This window comes from Gobio gobio (genome assembly GCF_949357685.1).
Source record: "Gobio gobio genome assembly, chromosome: 23".
NCBI lineage: Eukaryota > Metazoa > Chordata > Actinopteri > Cypriniformes > Gobionidae > Gobio > Gobio gobio.
The window spans coordinates 30054551-30077050 of NC_137119.1; the positions used below are offsets into that span (position 1 = coordinate 30054551).

At 36.5% G+C, this 22500-nt stretch overlaps 3 protein-coding genes across 7 annotated transcripts in view; 1 reads left to right on the plus strand and 2 right to left on the minus strand.

Annotated features, from left to right (window-relative positions):
- The window catches only part of skilb (SKI-like proto-oncogene b), a 9870-nt gene extending 8166 nt beyond the window's left edge, over positions 1-1704 (minus strand). Inside the window, exon 1 of the mRNA XM_079806027.1 lies at positions 1466-1704. The gene's annotated coding sequence lies outside the window, so the exon portion shown is untranslated. The remainder of the gene's footprint in view (positions 1-1465) is intronic.
- A 2908-nt stretch (positions 1705-4612) lies between these two features.
- LOC307119450 (uncharacterized protein) lies at positions 4613-8130 on the minus strand (the record flags this gene model as incomplete). The annotated part of the gene is made up of 4 exons (XM_079805722.1): positions 4613-4692; positions 6533-6616; positions 7581-7639; positions 7820-8130. 4 exons carry the CDS (start codon positions 8128-8130, stop codon positions 4613-4615), a joined length of 534 nt encoding a protein of 177 aa, XP_079661848.1.
- A 2534-nt stretch (positions 8131-10664) lies between these two features.
- Positions 10665-22500, plus strand: part of LOC307119953 (polyhomeotic homolog 3) — a 16459-nt gene continuing 4623 nt past the window's right edge. Inside the window, exons 1-11 of one of the 5 annotated variants that reach the window (XM_079806718.1) lie at positions 10709-10801; positions 13211-13414; positions 14763-14852; positions 14959-15093; positions 15662-15784; positions 16469-16709; positions 17251-18077; positions 18926-19076; positions 20021-20271; positions 20581-20719; positions 21135-21249. In XM_079806718.1, the coding sequence (XP_079662844.1) occupies positions 13238-13414; positions 14763-14852; positions 14959-15093; positions 15662-15784; positions 16469-16709; positions 17251-18077; positions 18926-19076; positions 20021-20271; positions 20581-20719; positions 21135-21249 (2249 nt within the window). In that variant the 5' untranslated portion in view covers positions 10709-10801; positions 13211-13237. Of the gene's footprint in view, positions 10802-11629; positions 11654-13210; positions 13415-14762; positions 14853-14958; positions 15094-15661; positions 15785-16468; positions 16710-17250; positions 18078-18925; positions 19077-20020; positions 20272-20580; positions 20720-21134; positions 21250-22500 lie in introns of those variants that run through there. The other 4 variants (XM_079806720.1, XM_079806719.1, XM_079806721.1 and 1 more) reach the window with 4 other exon arrangements.

Below are 22500 nucleotides of genomic sequence, written 5' to 3' on the forward strand. Positions count from 1 at the left end.
CAAAGACTGCACAAAATTAAGCATTGCTTGGTCATTGGTTGAGCTAAATTGGTATTATCTAATTGTGTACTTAAATTTAACAGCTGACAGCTGATTGGTTGATTGTAATCCATTACAGACCTTTCAATCAAAGTTATCTGACATTATCAAGATGAATTTGTTCTGACACAGTTTGAGTTCTTGTCATATTTTATTACCATTTTCTAAACTATAGTGAATAAACTGATAATGTGAGAAAATGTTGAAGGTGTCTGTAAGTTTTGGTTTGACTGTATATACAATAATTAAAATTATAAATCAGAGAAATAAACACACCTGGAATATTTGCATTAACATCTAAACCAAGGTTATTATAGTAATAAAACCTTAAGAAAATTCGTTATTTTAAAATAAATAAATGTTAACTAAAATAAAATAAGACATTTTTAAAAATGTATTTTATTTCAGCTAATTGCCAAGGCAACATTTCTCATTTTCATTTAGGTTAACTTGATGCACTAAAATAACTAAAAATAAAAATGAATAAAAACTATACACATATTTAGACCAAAAAAAAAAAGTTTAAAAAACGCTTTTAAAATATTGATACAAACTATAGCCTAATAGCATCTCAGTGATACTAAAATAACATTAATGTGACCATCTATATGTCTGGGAAATTTGATTCATTCACTAAATACTTTCATTTGAATACATAACCTAAAGTCTTTTCCAGGAAGGTTAATGGTCCTAGTTTAAAGGTTAATAGCCTAGTTGTTTCAAATGGTTTTGTGTTTCGTCAGCGATAGCGAAATCTTGTCACAAATTAATCATATCTGTAATGTGTTTTGACTGCATGCAAGATAATAGACTTTCCTCCCCCTCACAGACACAGGCCCCGCCCACCGCGCAAAAGCCCCGCCTCCCTGACCGGTCTTATTCACACAGCCAGAGCACCGTCCCTCCCCCCTCTGCCGTGGTAATGACATTCACTCGTGCGAGAGACCTCTGCGGGACTACCCCCATATGTTCCCACACCTATGACACTTTCACGTCTCACAACAAACTGTGAAGGCACCCCTCGAAAAGATTTCATCGCGGAAAAAATAGCCGGGCTTTTAGATTTAGAAGTAATACAAATATTTAGGTTCTGCCCATTTGAGATATGAACACGGTGATGAAAGAAACATTGTTATTTTAACAGCACTTGAACGAGATGAACTATAAGTCGATTGTCAAATGTCATATAGCCTATATGAGCAATCTTAAAAATCTATAAAAATAGATTTTAAAAGGCAATAACATAGCTATAAAATACAACTGAAACAGTCGAACATAATCCTCCACTAAAGGAGGCATTTAATGTAATGGCACGGTGCAATATCACGAGAAACTGGATATATAATCGTCATTCCAAATATTGAAAATACATTCTTTCGTTATAGAGAATGTAAACCGACATAAAACAACATATATTCAAGCTTACCTTTAAATCTGAAGAGTCAATTCAACGCTGTTTTTTTGTTAAATATAAAATTATAATATTAAATATAAAAAAGCGCGTGAAATATTTGTATTTTTATATCACGGGATTCCGTCTCGGAGTTCACAGTCGAACGAGCACCCGTCGCCCTGACACTGATAACACTGGTGCGGACTTCATGCTGATAGACTCGCAACGTCAATCCACAACCCAACAACCTACGTCACCCGACAGGCTGCCACGGCTAGACGGCGTGATTTAGCGGAGGAAGTCTGTCTCTCAATTTGGGGGGCGTTCCCAGCATTTCTATAAGTTCCGCCCTTAACCCAATCACTGATTGGTTAAGCTCTCTGAATGACTTCCTAACTGTCCAATTACAGATTGCCTGTCGGTCGCTCCTACCAACTATAGTCATAGCAACCGCAGCAAGAGTAGGAAGTCTAGCGAGCTAGGGTTTACGTGTGGTAAACATTCACCAATTATTGTGAACCGTGGTAAAGGTGTGTGCAGAGTGACATTTGCAAAATCGATTTTCTTTTGCTTAGCTTGTTGTTTAAGAAACACAGGCAAAATATGATGACATTTTTAAACATACATGTAATAAGTTATTTTATAATGAAAAAAAACACCAAAGGGGGATTTGCTTTTTTTCACCTTTACTTTTTCTATTTTTCTATAGGAGTGATTTTATTTTTCAAAGGCAAATACTTTTCACTAATAGTGAAGCATGTTGTCACATTTATATATTGTGAAGGATAAAAAAAACATGTCATAGCCTACCATTGTTTTGAATAACAGAAATAGCAATTAATACATTGTATTGTATACTTTTGCTTGAACACTTACCCAAGAGAAGTACGATGGTTCTGAAATTTTAGTTTGGAAGACAGAATTCACAAATATTAATCTAGTTCAAGACAGTTTTGAACTGAATTGGACTTTTGACTCTAAAGCTTATAGTTTCTGAGATAGCCTTTGTGACAACTTTCCGGTCCGATAACTAACCCATAGTCTCCTTTATGTGATTATATTTTTTAAAAATGAATTAATCATTTACTAGATTGCTAGTTTTTCTATATTGCTAGCTATATTTTTCTAAAATCTTTGTATGTCATATCCATACAAGGTTGTTTATTCAACTATATATATTTAGTTAAATCTCTAATTATAGCCCTGTCATTCGGCATCTTTTACTTTGACTAACACACAGCGCAAGTTGCTTATTCATCCTTTGGCCTTTGTTTACATAAATCAGTTGTTTTTCACATTATGTCATAGTGCTTAGCATTCACCAGCTGGTACTGAGTAAACATTAAGAGCTTTTGATTTACCACCAACCTCCAGTATTTACCACTTGATACCAAATTTGATACAAGATGGTTTTGTGAATGGATGGAGTGGCCATCACTCAATGTATTTGAGCATGAGTATTTCTTTACTTTCTGTTTACATTTTTTGAAACGATTCCTCCAGACATCTATTTGCATTCTCTTTCTTCTTTGTGTCCTTTTCCATGTGGACATTAGCATAAGGCAAATGGCTCTAATTTGACTTTCATTTGCGTCAAAGTTTGCATTTCTATAGTTTAGCTGCTAACACGTTGTAAGTTCACACCCTGACCTATGACTGGTTTACTCAGTTCAGAGGAAACACCCTCGTGATTAGACTTTTGTGCAACCGTGTGTTAGTTTGAAAGAATGTACAAGTGTCATGAAATTATGATCCTTAAGTAAATCATATAAGGGTCACCATTACAAAACGTCTGTAACACTAGTTGGCCGCCAGGCATGCTTTCCAGGAAAGCTATTTTGTGTTTGTTTTTTCTTCAGTCTGAGACTAATTTAATGTACTTTTGAGGCCTTTGGCTTTAACTTTTCATTACTTCCAGTCTCTCAGAGAAACATTTAAGAGTGTCTCAAAGCACTTGAACAAACAACAACAGTTTCTCTGCTATTTTGAGAGTGAACTGGAAAATTGCAAAGGTTGAAAACCAATAGGTAAAAAGGCAGACCTGGAGTGTATTCAACCTGTTCAGTAAGAGATCCATGAGAATTTTTTTTTAAATATCTTTCTGTTTCTGAATTATGTGCACACACAAGTTATTAAATGTGTCCAAAGAGACAACATAGCTGAACAGTACTGGCATACTGTTTCCTTAGAGAATAGGTGGAAAAACTGTATTCTGCTGCAACTGATTGATGAAGGGACTGAGACTCAATTGTCTAGATTAATTTACCAGGGAATTGAATCATTTATTTTATTAATTTATTTGCCCTCACCTATCGTCTACCTTTCATTATGTTGTCACTCTCCCCTCGCCAGGCAACAGGACCCTGATTCGTATTTTTGAAAGCTTCAAAGCAGCCGGCTCCCAGAATATACTCAGAGGACAAAACAAAGAGAAAAATCCTTGTTGCTAAGGAACAGAAGAAAAACAGAACACCAGGAGGACCGCTTGCATGAAATAATAGACCAAATTAAGCTGAATTACTACACCATGCCTTGCAATTGTAAGAACTCGATGTGTTTTCGTCACTTAAGACATTAAAAGAAATGCGACAAATTATTGTACACTTTAGTAGTTTGCATGCGTAGAATATAACAAACACACTGCCATTATATTCTGTAAATTATTCTGTCATTTTAATATACATAGTCAGTATATGTGTATGTGTGTGTATATATATATATATATATATATATATATATATATATATATATATATATATATATATATATATATATATATATATATATATATATATATATATATATATATATATATATATATATATATATATATATATATATACACATACTGCATTTAAATCACATCTAAAATCGAAACTAAAATCACATCTTCAGCAACCTAAAAGTCATACAGGTACATTTCACAAAGACTTGGTGAATAATATACATTTAGAACATAAGGTCACATCAGGAAGTCCACATAGATTAGCTGCACTTTTAAAATTAAAAAGCAACATAAATAATGTTCATCTGTTGTCTGCAGTATTCTAACCTTTATTCTTGCACAACTGAAGAAGTTTCTAAAATACATTTTTAACCTGAAAGGGGGAAAAATGCATTCATGAGATTATTGTGCTTATTATAAGGAAAAGTTTTGTTTCACTGGATATAATTTTGCTCTTATACCTGCTTTTGTCTCCTCTTGATTTGCATTTCTTGCTGTTGTTTTGCCCTGACCTCTTCCAGAGTTAAGCATCCACCTGGGGAAATAGCAGGCATGATTAAACCAGACTCAGAATTATTATTTTCTATGAAAATGTTTATTATTTAATTGACATGTATAACAGATGTCTGTCTGATAGAAGTTTGCTGTGTCAAATGTGGCAATCCAGGGATCGTCTGTAATGTATAGTATTTGTAAGTTACCACACTCATTAAAGGGATAGTTCACTCAAAAATGTAAATTCTGTCATCATTTACGCACCCTCATGTTGTTCCAAACCTGTGTGAGCTTCTTTGTTCTGTTGAACACAAAATAATATATTTTAAAGAATGGTGGTAACCAGACACTTCCATGGTATTTTTTCCCTACTATGGAAGTCAATGGCTACCATCAACTGCTTGATTACCAACATTCTCCAAAATATCTTATTTTGTGTTCAACAAAACATAAACACAAGAGGTTTAGAACAAATTGAGGGTGAGTAAATAATGACAGAATTTTCATTTTTGATGAAAATCCCTTTTATTGTGTAAGACCTATCCAGGGGTACGTTTCCCAAAAGCATCATTAGCCAATGCTCGCATGTTCCTTTGAACTTGGTTGGTAACGACAGAACTTGCGCAGGGTTGGGGAGAAACAAAATACATGTAACTTAATTACGTATTTAAAATACAAAATTTGACAAACTGTGTTCATTACAGTTCAATTTTAATGGGTGGTAATCAAATTACAGTTACATCCGAAAAGTATTTTAGATTACCAAAGTGATTACTTTGAATTTTAATGCCATTTATTTCATTTAAACATAAAAGTAAACTGCAATTGGTCATTCTCAGACTCTGGCAGTCTGCAAAAGCATTCTAAGCTACATTTCTGCTCATAAGTTTCATAACCCTTGCAGAATATGTAAAGTTTTAATAATTTTTACAAAATAAGGTCTGGGATATGGGATCATAAAAATTGCATGTTACTTTTTAGTACTTGTGCTGAATAAGCTATTTCACATAATATATGTTTACATATAGTCCAAATACAAAATTACTGAATTTATACAAATTGCCACATTCAAAAATGACACACATACCCTTGATTCTGAACTGTCTGTCATTGCCTGGATGATCCACAGCTGTTTTTATGTTTTTTAGGTAATTGTGACCTTTTTATCTCACAACTCTGACTTTATAACTCGCAATTGCGATAAAAAGTCGCAATTACCTTTTTTATATTTAGTGGCAGAAATACGTTTCCATGAAACAATGCATTAAGAGCAGGGGTGAAAACTTTTGAACAGGATGATGCGTAAATTTGTCTTTTGTCATAAGATCATATTTTTTCCATTTAGTACTTCCCTTCAGAAGCTAATAATTATGTTTCCCAGAAGACAAAATTTGTACAATTTACACTGTTTGTCCAATTCAAAAAGTTTACAAACCCCAGATCTAAATGCATCGTGTTGCCTTCTTGAGCATCAATATATTTTGCTTCAATAAATATTGTGGAAAACTGATGTTGTTTAAAATAATATGCAGAGGAAAACCAAGTCCTGTGCTTAGTGGTCCCTTTTTTGTTACATACCTTATAAGTAGTTTAAAGTATTTTGATTGTTATAAAACTTGTGGTATTTACCGAAATACATTACAAAAAACTTTTTAAAGCATGTATTTTGTATCCGTAGTGGAATACATTTTATAAGTAGCCTTCCCAACCCTGAACTTGCATCCATAGTTGCTTTTGGGAAACGCACCCCTGATGTCCATAAATGGCACTTTAACTCCCCCTAGTGGTGATAGTGGGGGCATTTATTTGAATCCTTTCAAACAGACTCATCAGAAGGCTTCACATATTTGTTTTCTGGCATGGTTGGTTGAATGACTCACCCACAGTACTAGGAGATATGGAAATGTAACCCATGGCCCGACTCAAGCGCAGATCCTCCAGAGCTGCCAGTTCTGCTTCTGCTTCTGTTAAACAGCCAAGCATTCAGTCAGTGAGTGTTGCCAGCTTAACATTCTATCATTTCCTTTTAAACTTAAAAAAACCCCAGAAAATATCACACAGCCTATGCTTGTTGCTTTGAAGTAACTATAAAAACAATTATAGTACATTTACATAAAAAATAAACTTTTAATTTTCCTTTAAAATGGTGTGATGACAGGATCAGTGGAGACATTATTTGTTGAAAAATTCAGTTAATTTTTTCCCCTTAATATTAGTACACTATAAAACAATTTGCTGCCTTAAAGGGATAGTTCACCCCAAAATTATCCCATCATTTACTCACCCTCAAGCCATCCTAGGTGTATATGACATTCTTCATTCAGACGAAAACAATCAGAGTTTCATAAAAAATAAAAAAAATAAAAATCCTGGCTAATTATAATGTAATTATAAGTAATTGAAAACCAAAAAAGTGCATCCATCCATTATAAAAGTAATCCATACAGCTCCGGGGGGTTAATAAAGGCCTTCTGAAGTGAATTGATGGGTTTGTGTAAGAAAAATATCCATATTTAAAATTGTATAAATATCTAGCTTTTGGCGGACCGCCTTATTCAACTTACGAAGAAAGTGTATTCATCTAAAAGAAGAATGTCATATACACCTACGCTCGAGAGTGAAATCATGGGGTAATTTTCATTTTTGGGTGAACTATCCCTTTAAATTTTTCAGTACAATCAACGTTTTAATCATTTTTAACTTAAATTTCACTAAAATGACCTAAAAACTGAGTTGAATCTTGTATAACTTATTTAAAAAATGGAAGAAAAGAAAAAGAAAAACTCTTTGAAATTATGAAACAGTATTGACACAGTTAAGAATGCTATAAACTTTCAAAATCATCCGAGGGGTTGACGGAAATTACAAATCACCCATTCAGTGAGAAATAAAAAGTAAATCAAATGCTGAAGAGCAGTATAAACCTACTTTGCTGAATGTCTTGTCTTTTCTTTGGGTTTGGTGCAAATACTGTAAATGCTTTTTGACTGTCTCACACACACACACACAAAGAAAAGTAACATTATATGAGTGAAAACAAAACAAGCTCTTAACTGAAGGATTTACTTTGGCAACTATTAACTACACAGTTAAATGCTGATTCTTGGATTAAGACCTGATCCACCATATGTTTCTGTGGCCTCTGACTGGCACTGTTTTCCTCCTACCTGTGGGTCTCATAAAGAGCATGCGAATGTGATTTTGGCATTGGTTGTTCCCTCGGTACACATGTAGCAGGTTTTGACCTAGGAAAAGTCTCGGACTGTTTCTCCTTTACTGCTTTAGTGCTTCTCTCCGTTGCGTTGGGTTTGTATTCGGTGACATGGGTGAATCTCGGGCAGCTTGAAGCCCTGTTTTTGCGGTGACCGACACTGACATCTCTGGTTCTGACTGCAGGTGTTGCTTCGGCGGTTTTCTTGTTCAGATGCTTAGGTTTCGTTGCAACAGGTTTCGGTTTTATAAGTCTCGTGTCCGGCATATTGACAGTGTTAGATTTCCATTGAGGCAATCAAGTTCAACCTCTCTCATCTGCCTCTCACCGATCTGCCACTTTCCTTTCCATCGATGGAACTTTTTCTTGAACGCACCGGTTTCAGCGAGCTCGAAAAAATAGATAGGCTATTTTCATTGAAAGGGACAGCCGCAAATAAGAGAAAGTCAAAGCGGTGCGTGTTAAGTTGAAGGGACAACCGTAAACCGCGCACCGCGTGTGATCCGATTATAATGAGCGCAAGGCACACTGTGTGACCTCACGGTATCCCATAGTAACCATAACCAATACTAGTAAAAAAAAACTAGCCTACTACAACTATAATAGGCTCATAATAATGAGATAGGTAGGCATGTTTTTAGTGATTCTCCTTTACTTTTGAAAATAAGTTCTTTATTTGTGGATATGTAAATCTATAATATAACGTTATTGCTAAATAATCACAGAAGTATATATTTGTGTTTTGTGGATGTATCGTCTGATAGCCTAATGATCGAAGCAATGCCGAGCAGGATACTGTTGCTATGGTTACCAGTCGAACGCGATTTCTGAAAGCACATTTTGAAAAGAAAAAAAGTCATTTTAAAAATATTTTTCTAGGTATTTGCTAAATACAATTTTAAAAAAAAAACCTGTTTCGTAATTTAACCTGCTGGATGCCACTGTCCTCGTAAAAGGACATTCCCCCGGTTTCACAGACAATGCTTAAGCTAGTCCTAGACTAAAATGCATGTTTGAGCTGTTTTAACTGAAAGAATCTTGCACTGACAATTCTTAAAATATGTCAGTGGCATTGTTTTGTCTCAAGATGCACACCAGTAATGTTTTTTTCTTGGGCATGTTTATAAAAGTTACTTAAATGTCCTAATTGAACTAAGGCCTAATCCTGGCTTAGTCTAAGCCCTGTCTGTGAAACCGGGCCATTATATTTTAGTGAATTTCTCTGACACTAGGCTACATGTCACAGTTTTAAGTCTTGTTAAGAGCACATTCAGGGCTTTTCAGAGATACCATTTGTTTTGAGGTTTCACCAGGAAGACAACTTCTCCTTGGCCTTTAAAAATGTGTGAATGATCAAATGTAGCACTCTTGTGGAAATATTTTGTAATTATCATTTAAATCTGACTAATTTTCAAATTGTTTGTTATAAATCAACATCTCAGAAAAATGTTATGGGGTTTCTAATCAAAATATGACTTTCTGTTACAAAACAGGGCATTGATTTATTTCCACTGAAAAGGACACCAGGACCGGGAGCGTGTTTATCAGGCATTTTGGGAAACACAACAAGTGAATAGGGAAAGAAATTATATATCAATGTTCCTATAAAATATTAGATATTATTATGAAAATGTTGCCAACTATTAGCCTACTTCCATTATTACACTTCTTTTTGCAAGTTAGATAGAGCGTATGAGTGTATAGATACATTGCATTGAATGTAAAAAATGTTTTTCCTGAAACCTGAAAATTTAATGGGGAAAAAATCCCATTGTTTTTGCCTATACCTGTCATTAAAAAAAATCCTGTTTGTTTCTTATGCTCTAAACAATGTAATGATATGGGGGGAAAAAACTAAATCCTTTGTTTTCCTGGGTCTTAGGAGGTTAAAAAAATAGGTAAGATAAATCTAGGCTATTCGAAATGATATTCAAAGAAGCCTATAGTGAAACGTGCCTAATGTTGCACAATAAGAGTGTTATAGGCTGCTAAATTTCTAAACTAACGTAACTAAAACTTAAGCCTCCAGCTCACTGCAAGGCTTTTATTTAGATCAAAGACCTCTTATGCCAATGCAATTGTATGTATTTTACAGGCAGTCAGTGAGATACAATATTAAAGGGATAGTTCACCCAAAAATAAACATTCTGTCTTCATTTACTCACCCTCAAGTTGTTCCAAACTTGTATTAATCTCTTTCTTCTGTTGAACACAAAAGAAGATATTTTGAAGAATATGAGGAACTAAACAGTTGATGGACCCCATTGACTTAGACCAAGTAGACCAAGCATATGTGCTTGTGCACTTTTTGGGGGGAGAAAGTGAAACATCTCCGACCCTGAATCCAGGCTTTTTTACAGAGTTCACCCACAAAAACAAAACATGGAAATTTATAACCAATTGCTACTTTCCACATAAACCACTTTCAAGGATGAAAAAAAAGGGTAGGCTAGGCCTAATCAATATCAATGGGTCACTATAGTTCAAATATGTCTGTGGCCGTAGGTAGCCTAGGCTATGTAAAAAAAAATATATTAATAATAATAATAAATAAAGAGAGCTCTGTGGTCATTTACGCAGACTCAATTGATTCAGGAAGCTTGGTATAGCTTTACAATGGTCAAGCGACAGTACAAAATATCATACAGATACATGCACGTGCACACAATAGGCCTACAATTGGGTTATGACATGAGGACAAATAAGCCTTTTATTCCTGCTGCAAAATATAGGTAGGCTACATTTCCTCATATATTTTCCGAAGACAGAAGCGTGTACGGTCCTCCTACACTGTAAGCGGTGCTGTAACACTCGCCGCCCTGATGAATTTCTATCGCTCTCTACTTTTACTTTGACGCATTAGGACATGACGGGATTGTAGCAGTCGCTGAAAACGGTCAGTGTGTGATGGGAGAACTACCCCGTTGACTTCGGACAGGTAGGATTACCTTGATTTCATTAATCACACGTTAAAAGATGGATGTTTTGGAAAGGTCTGCGACCGGCTGGGTTGGAAGGGAGGAGCGCACGCTCGCGCACAGAGCATCATCATTTTCCCTTTTGACTTTCATTTTGTGTATTTCGATGCGCAGCAACTTAAGGTGATGTGTAGCCGTGGGCATTTCGTATGCTCGATAAAAGGTAGCAGCGTTTAGCCTATATATATATCACGTCGCGCCATCATTTAGGGAAGTGCAGGTCTTTAGGGACGTACAGGGGGCTCTAGCTGTCACTGCACGAACACACGCCCATTTTCAATATATGACCAAAATAATGACCCGCGGAATGAACGTTAGACGTAAATGCATCGGCTCTGCGAGACTCAGCCGTATTCAGCGGGCTTTTTGTTGCACATATGCATTTGTTTTTATTGCGATTTCAACCTCTCTGCTATAGGCCGTCGAAATGTTATGACAAATACGGGGAGGTTTTTGGGCAATCACAGTGGGTGTTTATTCACAAATGACTGCGGCTCGTGCATAAACATTGAAAACACGCGTGGCATTCTGGCACCTGTGCGCGCGGCGCTTCCTGGTATGTGTCCATTAATGTCGTTCGGGTTTCACACTTATTGCACGGACAGTGGGTTCAAAGCTTGATGTTCCACAACTATACGAATGCTTCATTTGCTCTCTGGGTTTTTATTTCTATGGCTCGTATGAAACAAAGGGCAGCGCATTACTCTGGTCTTCACGGCGCAGGCATGGCGCGATTTCACATTATTAATGGAGCCGATTTGTCTTGTTTTTAGCATGCTCAGATGTTTTTTTTTGTTTAGCTGCGGCCTGGTGTGAGTTATAATAATAATAGTACTACACTGTACATTTTTGGTCACGTTTACGGTAAAATAATAATAAAAAGTGGCTGCTGTGGTTTTCAGAACTTTACCGTATATACAGTGATGGTATTACAAGCATTACGGGAGATGTTTTGGTTATTGTATATTTTACTCTTCCTAACTGTACATGTACTTGTTAATATACCAACGTATTTGAGATATTTGACCTATCAAACATCTGTGGCTACTATAGCCTGACAGAAAGACAGCACAATTACCCACACAAACAAAACGCCATTAAATGACACTAAAATAATACAAGTAAATTAAAATGAAATAAAACACCATAATGTACATAACTCATAACAAAAATTGTTACCTAATAAAATCCAAACAAATGTGATGTTTTTTGTATGGACTTCTTAGATGCTGCTTTAAATTACAAGGTGATTTGTACATTTTACATATTAAACAACATAATTTGAACAATATACTGATAAAATATAGGGTACATATTGCTTTGTTAAATGTACATTTTAATACATTATAATTATTCATGTTGTAAAGTTTTCATTTTTGTGTATCATGTTTTGAACTATGATATAATTATTATTTTTTTTAATCATTTTTAAAAGTTAACTTAACTTTGTTTTCGCTGTAACACTTAAATTCTTTTTCAGTTAAAATTATGTTTTTACAGCTTAGGCTATATCAGTCCCAGTAATGATCAGATGTTACAGATTCCATACCGAGTTGTTTATTTCTGCCGATACTGTGTAACATACAATAGCACATATAGAATCTATTATAATTCTACTATTAATTTGGTTAAACTCAGTTGAAATACAAGTGTCTCATGAATTGCACAAAATCTGATTGGAACATTAGTTCAGAAATTCAGATAGAACTAAAATGTACCGAATCAACAGACTCAACATAAATAATCAATCTTAATTAATAAATTAATCAACATAAAATCAATCTAATCTCTCAAAATATGTACTGCATTATCATTTATATAGCTCATTTGTTTATTTTATTTTTTACATGCAGAAAAGTTATAATTAGAAAAGTGAGGACCACATATATGCATAAATTCTTTCTTTCTTAGTATGGTGTAGGTGTAATGATGGGCATGATGGTATCATTTATGTATATGCATGAATATGATGAATGCAGATATACTTATTAATTGATCACTGTTCTGCCTCCCCTCTCTCCGTTCATTGATTCAATTCAGTAGACCTCTCTACAAGGTTGTTTCCAAATCAGTCATGTTCTTCATTCTTGTGCATAAGCTAAGTTGGTTTCAAAGCTGTTTTGTTGACTTAAGTCTCACCTTACATAAAGTCAGAAGACAGGCCCTGTAAGCAAATACAAGAAAACTGTTGGTAATTTGCATGTTCATCTTGAGTCTATATGACCTTCCTGTGGTTGACATATGCCCTTCGCTAGGAAATAAAAAGGTTACTACAGTCAAGTGACAGTGCACTGGGAAGCAGATTTTACAAATGGACAATTGACTAGAATTTTAGTACACATACGTATTTACGATCAACTTTATTTCAGCTTCTTGTGTCCAGATTCTGTGGAACAATGGACAAGGAGCCCCAAACTAAAGCAGAACCTGCAAAGAGCACAGTCAACACCACGACCACCACAGCGGTGAACCCTTCCCATCAGGCCAATGGCACCCCAAAAACTCCCCCTGCACTCACAACTGTAACAACCTTCCACAATCAACCCACCGCCACCAACAGAAAAGTGGTGCAGGTATGTTTGTTTAAACCGTTAATTTTTTTGAGTTGGCCCTTTTTAGAAATGATATGTGTTAAAATTGTATACTTAAATAGAAATAAATAGCAACTTTTGCAACTACACAAGAAGAAAAAAATATACAATTAATACAATTCTCTGAACTTTGTGGCATACTTCCATGTATACTGCAGCTCGCTAGTTTTCATATAGTTGGGGAAACGACACTTAAAATGAGTGTCCGCAAGAATATTTGTAAATACAGACATTTTTAGAGACAGGACCGGAGATAAGATGATTTACCAAACTCAATAGAACATGAAGTTTTAGTCTAACCCAAACAGATCTGAGAAAGCAGTGGCCTGTAAACGTACAAGATAATTTTATCACAGGGTTTCTGTGCTCACCACAATTTGAGACCTGATGATTAAGACAGAACAAAGCTTTTTATGTATTAAATGCATATTCTGTAATTTCTTTGACAATTATTTCACTATATGTAAATGACATGTTTCTGCTAAAATTCTATTCAAAGTAGTAGTGCTGTCTACAACAAGTTTAGCATCATTACATTTCTTTAAGGCATTTACAGGAACAATTCAGTTGTCATGTTAACGCAGAGGACATGTTTCATTGTTTTAATCAACTGACATTCCTAAAAAGTATTAATAATCGACGTTCTCATGAGTAACTGTAGAATTGACCAGAAATACTGAACCATAATACGGAAATAGTTGTGCAAGTAGTCCAATAAATATAATATAATATAATAAGAATACTGCACTGTAAACTATAACACTCAAAATAATTAATTGATTCGAGTAGAGCCAACTCAAAATTAAACAAGTTAGTTCAATCAAATTAACTTTTGAGTATTTTGAACTTTTTCCTTTTGAGTTCTCAAAACCGACACATTTTAAGTAATCTGAATTGTTTCATAGTTTTGAGTTGTATGAACTTGATTCTTTTTAATTTAACTTAAATTTAACCGAAACTGGGCTACTTCTATTTCCCAGCATGCTTTGCCATGACACTCAAAAGGGACGGTAAATGCCAAAATTAAGTGTTATATTATGTTTTTTTGTGCAAGATTAAAGTTAAGTGGAAGATGTAGTAGTGTTTATTTAATGTTTTGTTATGCTAGTTTAGAAGAGTTTCTGTTATGTTGGTTTTTTTAGGGTTTCCATCATGGTGATGGGTGGAACATGAGCTTAGTTTGAGAACAGATAAATGTTAAATGTATTATATTGCTGTCCTCATTCAGCAAGTGCTATGCTAATGCTACCAAAACTATCGTTGTTAATCGTTCTCTAATAAAATGAACCACTTTTTTCTGTAACCATAAAACTACCATCACTTCCTGCAGGTCAATCTGTCTGGGGACCGACTGGCACCTTCCTTTTCACCTAGTGAGAGAGTCAACCAAGCTTCATCTTCGCAGCAGACTCCAAAAACAGTGAGTGTGCGACAACCTGAGAAATAATGCTTGTTTTATTGATGGTGTCATGGCATTTATGGTTTCTTTTTGCTTCTACTGTTTTGATCAATTTCTTAATCATCAGGTTTCTCTGCCTGCTGGATCGACACCCCTTGCAAGAGGAAGTCAGAATCCGATCCGTAAGATTTCCCCTCAAGCTCTTCTTCTGGGGAAGAGCCCAAATACGAGTCAAGCTCAGATGCTCCTGAGGGCCCAAATGGTAATGCAAACTGTATCACGTCCTGTTCTGCAGCATTTTCAAACTTCAGGTCTTCACATGCGCTTTAAACATGATAGTTTTACCCAGACGCCATGCCCCCTTTCACACTCTGATGGAAACGTTGCTAGTTTCTCGACTTTAAATGATTGCCGGTCTGTCCTGTGACCCGCTGCACTGTTTACTCGCAGTCCTTTTTAATATTGAATTTATCTGCTTCAGAGTGAAGCATGTATGTGCTGTGCACACATAATTGCTGTCTAAAGGTTGTATTTCTTTTCACCTCATGGTCTATTGTGACCAGCTGGTATGTTGGAGGGTTAGTGTCTAGAGGTCTGCACTCAATGCATGCTTGCATGTCTCTGATGGGGACAGATTTTTACTCAACCACATCAAAAGCTTTTCACTATGCTGTGAAATTCGCCATCACACCTACATAGCAACAGCACAACAGGCAGGAAATAACAGCCTTCTATTTTGCACCACTGGGACTTTTTCTTTATCTTTTTACCTTCTCTCTTTTTCTTTCTCTCTTTCATTTTTCTCTTTCTCTGGGCTTGCCATCTGGCAGTTGATTCTAACGTCTGCTGTGAGGCCTGATGTACCTGCCCTCTCCTCCTCTTCCTCCTCCTCCTTCTCCTCCTCCTCTTCCTCCACCTCTTCCTCTTGCTCACCTCGATTTCCTTCCACACAGGTGAGCTTGATTATGTATGGTCATGTGATTGAGGCATCTGTTCTTCTGTATTTAAAGGGATAGTTCACTCAAAAATGAAATTGTCATTTACTTGCCCTCGTCTTGAACTTACTTTCTTCCGTGCAACACAGAAGGAAAATTTAGGAGAATCTCTGACATGTTTTATACTGTACTATGAAATTGAATGGGGACTGATGGTGTCAAATTCCAAAAAAAAATGCGTCCCCTTCGCAACAGTTCTCAAATCTTATTCTCTTTACAGTAAAAAATGGCTAATTTCATATAGCGTTTCATGTTTTGGCGTGAATGATTTTGGTTGGTTTTTCATACAAAATATGACTTCTGAAGACCATAAGAATATTATCTTTTATTTTGCTTTTTTGTCATTTTTGAAAATATGGAAAGAGCAACTCAGACATTCTGCTAAATATCTACTTACACTGAAGAAAGGTTTGGATCGACAAGAGAGTGAGTAAATTATGACACATTTTTCATTTGTAGGTGAACTATGCCCTTTTTCTGTCATTTAGTGTAACATATAACCGCAAAAAACAAAAGACAAGAAAATATTTGATGTTTTTCAGATGGTTTAAATCTTTGTTTATATAGCTTATGCTACATGTGGTGTTTTTCCAAATGTATGGCATCAGTATCTCTCTCATTCTGTTCTATTCTGTTCTTCAGCTCCAGAGTCTGACTCTCCGTCCACCTCCACCTGGCACCCTTACCATTCCACCGAACTTACCACTGAAACCCACAACGTCAAGCCAACCTCCTCCTCTTTCATGCCCAAGATTACCGACCTTCCATCTGAGACCCAGCCAGCCAGCAAATGCTCCAGGGAAAGATGGAGCTACTAAGACAGAAAGCCAAACAGCTCAAACGAAAGCAGCACCTGTTCGCCATCTTACAGTTCCACCTCCATGTAAGCAGCCACCTACGTATCTCTCTCTTCTTAATGCAAATATTTGAGTCACATGTTCAAAAGATTTTGGAGTAGGTCATATTCTTTGGTAACACTTTAGGATCCAATTCTCACTTTTAACTTGTTGCTTATTAGTATGCATATTACTAGGATATACTGGATATACTTATAAAGCACATATTAATACCTTATTCTGCATGAACATATTCTACATCCTTTAATCCTACCCACCCTTAACTTAACTGCTACCTTAATAACTATTATTAAGCAGTAATTAGGAGTTTATTGAGGCAAAAGTCGTAAAATGTGAATGTAAAATGACTACTGAACACTCAGCTTTGCTAGTATAGGAATAAATTACATTTTATTTAAATATATTAAAATAGTAATCATACATTTTTTATCATGTAAATGCAGTCTTGGTGTGAATAAGAGACCTTTTTTTATAAATATGTTGGAATAAAAGGCCACGTTTGAGAGATATGCTGGAACAAAAAGCCGAATTGTGAATTTTTCCCTTTTTTTTTTCTTGTGTCTCCAGCCCTGTACGCACCTGCACAGGCCCATGCCTTAGCAAAACAGAAACTGAACAGCAGCGGTCTCAAGAGGCCCCACAGCCAGATCAGCATCCCCCAGCACCCCTTCAATCAGAGGCATACACCCCCCAACTCTCCCCCCGCCACACCAAAGAAGCCTCTTCCAGAGTTAAAGCGCTGCCCATCCACCCAGCCATCCCAAAGCGTGTTGGCGCAGAGCGCTTCAGTGCCCATCACAGTTCCATCCCCATCGAGGTCTCACCTCACACCCCCTACCCTGACTTTGCCCTTGAGATCTTCCTCACCCGGTGGGTCCTTACTGGCTACAAAACAGCTGCTGAGGATTGCGTTGTCCTCGGCATCTGCCCAGTGCACCAACGGCCAATCAAAGACAGCCACTGTGTCCCCGCCCCACGATCTCATCCAATCGAAGCCGCTTGTCTCACCTGTGCTCGCTAAACCAGAGTGTCCTGCCCAGCCGCTACGGACTACAAACCCATGCCCACAGCTGGTGCAGCTGTCACCCTCCAGACAAACCACAGCAGCCACACCTCTCATCACCACCCCTCCGCTGGCGTCTCCGCAAAGGGCGTCCCCTCCGTCTCCATTGCTGCCTCTGGTGTCCACCAGCAGCATTCTCGCGCCTCCACAATCCCCTTTGACCTCACAGAGCCCCACACAAACAGCCGTGACTTCAAAAGACAGAAAGGAAGAACAAAAGGAGGAAGATGTACCAGACCAGACTCCTCAAGATCTGAAATGTCCAGCACCTCAAAAGAAAATCACCCAGGCTGTTGCCGTAGATCAGCCGTCAAGTGAAACTTCGGAGAAGGTTCGGAGAAGCACAATTCATGATCTCTCAAACATCTTTGCCAATATGCCAAGTTATTCAGTTATTCAATGGCTGATATGATGTTTAGAGGACAAGATTTAATGATGGCAAATGTTACAGGACAAGATTTAATGATGGCAAATGTTACATAGACAAATTTGACTTGAAATGTGCTCAAAATTGGAAATGATACAAAGGGAAACACTTGATAATCAGGAAGTAATCCTTCAATGCTCATAATCTCAAAATGCCAAATATGGTCTGATTAATACTCATGGCCTATATATCGGTATATCATTACTTATTATGTAACTTATTCTCACCAGGGTTATTATAGTTCATGAAAACTAAAACCATACAATTTTTTTTAGTTTTTTTAAAGTTATTTTGTTATTTAAAAAAAACGTTAAAGGGATAGTTCATCCAAAAATTCTGTCATCATTTACTCACCCTCAAGTTGTTCCAAACCTGTACGAGTTTCTTTCTTCCGTTGAACACAAAAAAAGATATTTGAAAGAATGTTGGTAATCAAACAGTTGACAGTAGCCATTGACTTCCATAGTAGGAAAATAATACTTTGGAAGTCAATGGTAACTGTCTGAAATAAAATAAAAACTTTAACTTATTCTATTTCAGCTAGTTGCATTTAGTTTAACTTGGTAAACTAAAATAATAAAAAACGATATAGACATAAAAAATAACAAAATTACAATCAAATCAAAGTATAAAAATAAAAAATTATTTTGAAATATTAACAAAACTATAATTGTAAATCAATGATGATACCTCAGTAACACTATTTTACAGTAATGCTTTAATAAGCATATTTTGAAACCTCTGCATTTCAGGTCTTGAGTAAGATGACAGTCTGCACAGAGGATTTGAGGACTGACAGCCAAATAAAGACGTCACAGAAGAATGAGACACAGTCGCCCTCAGTTGCACCATGGCCAGCTGAGAAAGACGAGGAAACGTCCACCCAGTCAGACAATCACTCTGGTACATAGTCACTTATCACATATATTTTCAAATAATATTAACATTTCTCCTAGACAGCGGTTAGATTAAAGGGATAGTTAAAAATTCTGTCATAATTTACTCGCCCTCAAGTTGTTCCATTCCTGTATGAATTTATTTCTTTAGCTGAACACAAAAAAAGATATTTTGAAGAAGGTTGGTAATCAAACAGTTGATGGACCCCATTGACTTCAATAGGCCTGGGCCTGTTTGGTTACCAACTTTTCTTCAAAAGAAAGAAACAAATGCTTTTCAGATGTTTCTCCTGAGAAATAACCTAACTGTCTTACATGTATCTCTTGTACAGTTTCAGAAGAGAAACTCAACAATTTCTCAAAATTCATTTATTTCAATATGAACTCAAACATTTGTCCTCAAATTTTTCCAATTGAACTGAATGTTTTAGGAGAAACATCTGAGAAAATTGGTGCTTTAATACAGTGTTTCCCAACCACGATCCTTGAGGCACACCAACACTGTACATTTTGCATGTCTCCTTTATCTGACACACCCATTTCAGGTCTAGGAGCAGGGTTATTCAAATCTTGCCCTGGAGGGCCAAGGCGCTGCAGAGTTTAGCTCCAACCCTTATCAAACACACCTGAACATGCTAATCAATGTCTTCAGGTTCATTAGAAAATCACAGGTAGGTGAGTTTGATCAGGGTTGGAGCTAAACTCTGCAGCGCATTGGTCCTCCAGGGCAAGATTTGAATTACCTTGGAGTCTCCACTAATAAGATGATCATTTGAATCATGTGTGTTTGATTACGGAGACATGCAAAATGTGCAGTGTTGGTGTGCCTCAAGGATCGTGGTTGGGAACACTGCTTTAATATATAACTGAGAACTCCATAAAGTGTCCTGCGATATGAAGGAGCATTTATAGACGCTGTTTGTAATATCATAACTGTCTTCCTTTTTCTAGCAATCTCCAGCCTCTCCTCTGACATGTCACCAATCCAGTCCTCCATGACTCAGCCATTAGATATGTCCCCTGTGGACAGCTGCTTTCCTCCAAAGTTCCTCCCTGTGCTGGACAGACCACCAGTTCAGCCTCCCACCGTCAGTCAAATGATAACCACAGAGGTCCAGCAACCACCAGGAGTGGCCAAACCTTTGGTTCTAACACACCTGGTGGAAGGATTTATCATACAGGAGGGACTGGAGCCATTCCCGGTAAACAAAGCATCCATCAAGCACTACCTGAATTATATATATTAGATATGAATGTTGTTCTTTTGAACTTTCTATTCATCAAAGAATCCTGGAAATCATGCAAAAATATTAAGCAGCACAACTGTTTTCATCATCGAAAACAATAATAAGAAATGTTTCTTGAGCACCAACATATTATAATGTATTCTGAAGGATCATGTGACACTGAAGAATAGAGTAATGATGCTGAAAATAAAAAAAAAACAGTTATTTTAAATGCTAATAATATTTTACAACATTTGTAGTAATGTTTTCTTCTGAATCCCACAGGTGAGCAGGTCATCTTTGATGGTGGGTCCTGTCCGGGAGTCTGGGGTGAATGGGGTGAGGGAAGCAGAACTCATCCCTTCTAGTTCAGAACCTCCAGAGGACTCCACAGACTCAGATGAAGAGGATGTTGTAACAAACAGTAAGTAAAACACACTTCTTCTTTTTCAGGTTCATTGGACCGTCTTTTATTACAAAACTACCATGACATCTTTAACTAAGCAACTTATGGCTGCCACAATTAGGGATTTGTAAAATTAGAAAAGCCATGCAAAACACCATTGGCCTGTTACAGATCTTGCATATAATAATGAAAAGTTAGACTGTTAGACTCTGATATTGAATGACAAAATAACCTTATAAAATTCATTCGGTTGAGTACATAATGCATAGTACATCTTTTAGGACACAAATAAGGTTTTGATCATAATATTGCAGCATTAGCGTTAGCATAGTAGCATACACGATTTTAAACTGAAACATTACAGCAAATGATATTTTTACAGGATTTCTTGTTAATATAAAATCTGTTTTCCTCATCTTATTTCTCACTGTAGATGGTGTCGGACGGGCCCACAAGCTTGTTCTGCAGTGCCAGTTTTGCAAGAGGAAAGGCACCGCCCAAACATTCCCACGCTCCAAGCGTTTCTGCTCCAAATCCTGTGCCAAGAGGTACACCTCTCTTACATGTTATACTACATTGACAGTAAAATAAACAACCTGTTAGTATGGCGGGCACAATGATGAATTGGTGCCAAACTTGTATTATATGCAAATACAACTGCTTCATTAACACAACTGCAAATGTCTCTCTTGCTTGGTGGAGTCAGAAACCACAAGTGGAAGGGCCTGAGCATGTTTTCCTGCATGTATCAAGAGTTCACTTCAAGAATAACAGAGATGTGCATGACTAATAGACTCAAACTGATATTGTGGTGTTGAAAAGGGTATTTCCATCAGAAGTTTAACAAATTAATATGAATGTTTACAATGGCCACTAAAAGTTTAGACACCTAAAAGCGCATGAATAGCATTGCTTTATATAACAAATATTTAAAAGGGGGGGGGTAACACACACCGTTACACCGTTTCAGCCAATCTCATGTTAATCTTGGGTACCTATAGAGTATCATTGCATCCTTCATATATCAAAAAAGTCTTTAGTTTTATTAGATTTATAAAAGACAGATAAGCTATACCGACTCTTACGAAAACAGCCGAACTCGTGGATGAGTAAAGTGGGCGGAGCTAAAGACACACACACACCTATGACAAACACACGCACACACACTACATTTGTGGCATTATCCCTCCCTGGATAACTTTTGATTTGCTATACATTCGTGTTGTTTACATTATATGCACTTATGGGCCGCTTGCCAACAAAACAGACATTTGATGCAGTTTCAACTCGTGACCAGGAACAAACAAACACACTTGCAGAACTCTTTTGCTCCTCCTGAAAAACAAACTGCATCAAATGTTTCCTTAACGCTTGGTTATTTGGGAAGCTGTCTTTAGTGACATTATGTTGATGATGTGGTCTAAAAACAAAATGCTGCCGACAGCTCCCGTAACCTGAAGGAAGCATGTTGATGGGCGAGCTCTCGCTCTCTCACACGCTCTTCCTGGAGAAGTGCCCATACAAGGAATTCCTACCATTTTGAAGTAATACATGGCCATACTCGAAAAAAACTTGCCGAAACTTGTCCGAATTTGTGTATTTGGCACAGAAATACTCCATATGTCCAACTAATTTTTTGGAAATTTTGGCCATGTTTAGCATGAGCATCCAACTCTTTAACAGTGTAAATAAGTCAGAATGCATGAAATAGCATTTAAAAAATATATAGAAAAGAATTCACAAAAATACAGTTTGTTTGGTTTAAAATTTTATGTATATATTTAGTTCAAATTTAACAC